The 6,129-nt window shown below is 33.6% G+C and overlaps 1 protein-coding gene across 2 annotated transcripts; it reads left to right on the forward strand.

Moving 5' to 3' along the window:
• Nucleotides 1-456: 456 nt before the first annotated feature.
• Nucleotides 457-5,764, forward strand: LOC100793232 (uncharacterized). Of its 2 annotated transcripts, none has more exons than XM_006592067.3 (9): nt 457-691; nt 1,164-1,254; nt 1,327-1,392; nt 1,475-1,508; nt 1,600-3,334; nt 3,718-3,796; nt 4,037-4,254; nt 4,348-4,599; nt 5,440-5,764. In XM_006592067.3, exons 2-7 carry the CDS (start codon nt 1,172-1,174, stop codon nt 4,071-4,073), a joined length of 2,034 nt encoding a protein of 677 aa, XP_006592130.1. In that variant the 5' UTR covers nt 457-691; nt 1,164-1,171; the 3' UTR covers nt 4,074-4,254; nt 4,348-4,599; nt 5,440-5,764. The 2 variants fall into 2 exon arrangements, with proteins under 2 accessions (XP_006592130.1, XP_003540689.1); XM_003540641.4 differs by having other exon boundaries at nt 4,361-4,599.
• Nucleotides 5,765-6,129: the final 365 nt, after the last annotated feature.

Below are 6,129 nucleotides of genomic sequence, written 5' to 3' on the forward strand. Positions count from 1 at the left end.
ATAAAATAATTATTTTTTTAAAATTAATTTACTACTTCTTTAATTAATTTTTAGATTTAATTTGATCTTTTAATTTTTTGAGATTCAACTAATTTTTTTAATTTTTAAAATCAATTTAATTTGATTGGTGTCATAAAATCCATAATATTAAGAAACATTATTGTGTAATTACCCAATGAAATCTTATCTATCACAAAATGCATATTTAGACGGTAGGGTAAGATTTAAATGATAAGATAAGATTTAAGTGATTTTAAAAATTTGATTTGATAACATAATTACTTAAATTAATTTAGATGACAAAATAAGATTTAACTTATTTTAAAAATTAAAAATTAGAGAATCAAATGGATCCAAAAAAATTAAAGGATTAAATCAAAACAATTTTTAAAAATTAAAGGAAAAAATTCAATTCGAACAAAAACAGAGGATGAAGCTTACAAAATTAATTAGAAAAAAAAAAAATTTAACCTTATTTTTTGTTTTCCTCGAAGAAACCCTCATCCTCTGTCTCTCTCAGCCTCCCTCGAGACCCTCAGTTCTCATCTCAGTTGAAGCTTTACCCTCGCCGCACCTCCGTCGCCGGTAGCGTTTGAGACGACGGAAATCGCAAGCTTCTGGCGGCCTCCCCCTGGACGACGGCGACGCATTTGGTATTGAAAACTGACGTCTTATCGGCCTCTGAAAACAGGTTCGCACTTTGAAGTTTGAACCATTATGTGCTCTGTTCAAACTCCTCTGTTTAACCCATTCTCTGCTCTGTTCGAATCCCTTTGTTGAACCCTTCTGTTTGGTGCACTTTGAATTGTAGTTAATTATGTATCTATGTTACTGCTCTTTAATGTATTGTATGTTATATGTTCAGGCTGGGAATCCATGGTGCTGAATTGATTCTATTGTTCTTGATATTGTATCATTTGAATTTATGATGTGATTTTAAGATAATTTTTCAGTTTCAGATTGTCCTGTGGTTCTGAGTCTACCTACTATTTGTATTTCCAGAATATAGAATATCACTATTTTTTATGATTTTTTGCAAGTATAAAAGTTTGCAGGTTATGAATTATTTAATTTTTTTATTTAATATCGATCGAGTCAATAACTTGTCCGAGTATGATAATATTGCTGTCAATCACTCCATTCAATTCAATTTTGTGCAACAGTTTAAGCAATGATGAAGTTTGATAGAGCAGATGCCCAGTCAATTTTGTCCCATTTCAAGCGCAAAGACAAACAGATTAAACTTAAGAGCAAGTAAGTAACATCCTCATTCTCCTATTTCAACTTCCTTTTTGTTTAATTACACTAATACCAAAATTGCTGCAGGTGGTTACTCGGGATTCCTCTCACTAAATATAAGATGAAGAAGTTGAAAAATTATATCAAAAATAGGTTTGTGCCTCATTCCTTCAATCATTTTGCTTCTAGGTTTTCACTCTAATTACAGTTTCATTCTATATTTTTCTGTCTTTAGGTATTTGTCCGAGTCTTTAATCAGGGAAGATGATGTAAGCATTTGTATTTCCTTTCTTGTATTTTAACTATGGTTACTTGCATTGCTCTTTGAATGATAATTTGATAATCTTGTAATTGTTTCAGATGTTTTATGAGTCTGTAAGAACTCATGTTGAAGAAGCCTTTGGAATGCACCACATTGAACAAGAGAATCATGTCACCGTGGATGATATTGATTTGATTCAAATACCAAACATGAAAAGGTTGATATCATCGTGCCTTGATAATTTGACTACCAAGGGTCTCTACCTTCTTGCTATGATAGTTACTGGTGGCTCATTCAAGTCTGAAATAACTCGTTGCAAATTGAAAAAGGTTATCAAGGGTTCTCTTTCAAGTGTTCCGGGTAGCAAAAGCGACAACCGTCTGGAGACTCGTAAGCATATTTTTTCTCTTCTCACCAATCCACAGAATTTCCGAGACAGGTGTGAGCCTTTGGCTGCATTAAGATTCCAATCTCATCATGCTGCTGTAGAAAATATATTGCGTGGACTTCAAAAATTGCCATGTCAGGCCTTGATTGCAATGCGTAGAAAACTTAAAGGAGTGAAAGCATCAGTACCTCAGTTACAACCTCGCAGACATGGATGGACACGGGACCATCTAATCAAGGTAGTGAAGAAAATCAGTATGGAAATGCTTTCACAACTTGATAGAGAAAGTGAGCTGCAAGAGCCATTAGCCAAAGCCATGGCAGTAGCAGACTTGTCACAAAAGCTGAATACTGGTTGTCATAACATATTTTCAAAAGAATTTTTCCAATTCTCCCCGGAGGTGAAGTCCTTGCAAAGTGATATTATGAATGCTATATGGTCTGTTAAGAAAGTAGTGACAGTGCCAGAACTAAGAAATTTACAGCTTCTCATAGAACCGAAGGCGGTAATATCAAATAGGTCCATACGGACAGCTTTTGTGAATTTTTTGATTGAATTTCTTTTTGAGTGCAGTGATATGGATAGTGTTCCAAAGTCTCTATCACAGACCCTAGATGTTATTAACAGAGGTTCTAATAGCTGCATGAATGATTTATTGTTCAAGAAGAAGTATATTGAGGAAGAAGTTGACTGCATACTAAACATGAGTGCTTTGACAAAACAAATTGTTTTGGATTTGTTGCCTGATGATGAATTGGATAAAGACTTTACTGATGCTTACTCGGAGCAATTGGAAGAAAGTGATTACAGCAGCAGCGATGATGATGATAATGATAGTCAACTTGTGGAGGATATACAATTCAGAAATGGAACATCTGGTTCAATGTATTCATTCTGTGAAGGAGAAAGTATTGGAGAATTTGTGCCATTTGAGGAAAATGTTTCTTCCTCCCCACTTACAACTAGTGATAAGTTGAATAGTGGTTCTGAACAGCATCAAGCTAATAACTGTGATACGGTGGATTTGGACTCCAAAGTTCATAACACTCAATGCAACATTTTTACTGACCAATGCCAAAGAGAAAGCACAGAGATTTTCCATACATTTATGGCCTGTAAAAATAATAATTCTTCAGTTATTTCACCTGACAGAGAATTGGACGAAAATGTTGTAAAGAGAAATGAATTTTCTGAATCTGATGCTAAAGTAGATGCTACAGACACAACAGATTTGTTTTGTAAGGAGAAAGAACCCATGCCCACTAAGTGCAGTGAATGCAAGAACCAATACCTCGCTATCCAAGATGCTTGTGATAAGACAAGTATGCTTGCATATAATCTCATAGGTCATTTGTTGGAAGAGTTTGTCATGATTGAAGGCCTAGATTTAAACTTGAGCAAGAGTTTATACCTCACTGGTAATAATCGCATTGAAGATGTTGAAGGTATTGAAAGTTTATGCTATCTTCCCTATTTTAACCAAAACATATAATATAAACTATACTATTTCTACCAATTTATTGCTACTAATTGCAAGAGGGATGAAGCAATGAAGATTAGTGATCACCTTGCTTTCCACTTTTTTTCTCATATTTTGAGCTGAAAATGAAATGAGGTATTGGAATAGTAATGACAAAATAACCAAAAAAAGTATGCTTCTACTAGTCTGCCTTGTGCACTGGTTTAATTTATTGTGAATAACATCTAACTACTGCTTTGGCATACATTTATCAATTATGAATATAGAGATTTGATAAGTTGCATCCAATACTGCTAGGATAATTGTGATGTCTACCTGATTACTTTGTTCTGTTACACACTGATACAGAAGAGCAGTCATCATCTGGGAAACATGCAAGAGATTTTGTTCAAGTAATTGAAGAGCTGATTCCTTCCTTTCCAGATAGGTATTTGTTGCATTCCTCAAATATGGTGGCATAACTAAAAGTGTTGTATGTAATGTGCATGATTTTATTTTCCTAGTTAACCCTTGAGAACTTCTAACTTTATTCATTTGCTTCATGTGGAGTACCACTCAGATTTCAAGCAAATATATTAGATGATTACTTGGCCATATAAGTGCATAATAAACAAGCCAAAGTTATGTCTCTTAAGTATGAATAACTCTTGTGTTTTGGACATTGCAGTAGCATTGAAAGACTAAAGATGTTGATGGGCTTATGATAATGGGTGTTGGGTTTAAACAGAGAAAATTTTGAAATGGGCTTACCCATTTGTGAGTTTATTTCGCAAGGCCTTGCTGCTTCCCTCCAAGAAATTTTATAGGTCTCAATCAATCCTTTGCTATAACATAAAGAGCCTGTTTGGTTGCAGCCTGGAAGAACTTCTAAGAGCTTCTCTACTGGTATAAGCTCTTTACAATTTAAAAGTGGTTTATGGATGTATATTTTTTCAGCTTTTGCAAACATTAGAGCTCTCAGTTGAGCTTTTTCTGAAGCTACAATTTTCAGGTTCTCCAATTCTCAACTTTTCGGCAAGCAGTGCTACATTTTTTGTTGGACAAAAATGTCCTCATAAAAAATTTGAAAATGACCAGTATGTCCTACACTCTCAATTGCACAAAGCCACGAAGCCTAGCTCCTCTCTTCTCTCTCGTTTCGTAACATAAGGAACCCTAACTCTGATTCTCTCTCTTGGGTGTGATTCCTCTGTTCAATCCCACTGTTCGGTTGCAATCGCTGCTCTTGAGGTATTCCACATTTCAATCTCATTCTCTGATTTCAATATTCTGTGATTTCAATCTCCTATTGTTATATGATGTGAATTGAATCTCAAGTTTATTTTTGTTTTTCATTTGGAAGCTATTTGAATGATTGGTGTGTGTTTGGATTTGTGAGAATTTCGATTTGGATTAGCATAGAATGAAATCCAACTGTTTGAGACTTTTTGTTGATTTATCTGTGTAACTAACCTTATTTGATGGTTTCTCCATTGGCTTGTAATGTGGTTCCTCAACTTGGGCAGTGTTGGAGGTCAGTGTTGTTTTTGGTTCAGTGGAAAACTCTGGTAGAAACTGATCATGGGTTCCAGCTGATGGGTATTGAGTTTCTGTTGTACTAGATTGTTGAGGCAAGTGTTTGGTCATTGATTTTGGTATAAGGGTAGTGAATTTTAGGTTCAATAGAAAAAGATAATTCTGATGAAAATTGACCATGGCTTCCAAATGAAGGGTATTGAGTTTTTATTGCAGTAGATTGTTGAGGCTTGGTCCCTGATTTTGGTAGAAGGTTACTGAATTTTGGGTTCAGTAGTGAACTCTGGTGCAAACTTATCTTCTGGAAGGGTATTAAGTTTTTGCTGCACTGGGTTGTTGAGGCTATTGTTCGTCATGGATTTTGGTGTAACTTCCTAGTGAGCCATTTATATCCAGTTTAGCAGTGGCCACAGTGCATCATGGTTTAATCATAAATTTAATCGTAGTCAAATAGAGTATTTGTCTTGCCTGTTCAATCTTCAATCTAATTTTCAAAGCATTTTAGCTAATTGTGTCGGGTAATGACTTTTTTGTCTGTTCTTTTCATATGAATAGAAATCCTTGAGACTAGTCAAGCCATCAAATGTCAGAGGACAGGGGAATTGGATCCACTTGATGAAAACTACGAACAAAATATATAGTGATGAAGAAGAAAATGAAGTTGGCCCTAGTACAACCACATGGGATGCTCAAAGTGCTTTACTAATGGAACAAGTCAAAGAGTCGATTAAAAATATTTTTCCAGCACGAATTTAATTTCTGTTTTTTTTTAATTAACTACAATACTTATATATCTTTTAGTTTTATTGGAAGACAAGGTTACATGTTCATGAGATGGATATATTTGGACAAATTTATATTGGATGACATGGTTATATTATATATGTCGTAAATCATAATTGCACAGGTAATTATCAAATTACTATTAGGAAGGTGAGTAATTAGATTGTTAAAAAAATAATGTAAGAATTAGATTTTTATTTTGCAAATTATTGACGTAGAAAGCCGTACAATTGGACCATTCTTAAAAATTATGGCATGTAATTGAACCTTTTAATTATATTATTTTTACAAAAAAATAAAGAAAATATATAAAGAAACAAATAAAAAGTTAAAATAAAAATAATTTCATTTAATTTTATGACCATTTTAGTAATTTTAATAATATAAAAGAGAAAAATATTTATTTTTAGTAATTATATTTAATTTAAACATTTCATTTAATTTCTATGACTTTTTTTAGTA

The sequence above is a fragment of the Glycine max genome, chromosome 12, assembly GCF_000004515.6.
Source record: "Glycine max cultivar Williams 82 chromosome 12, Glycine_max_v4.0, whole genome shotgun sequence".
Lineage (NCBI taxonomy): Eukaryota > Viridiplantae > Streptophyta > Magnoliopsida > Fabales > Fabaceae > Glycine > Glycine max.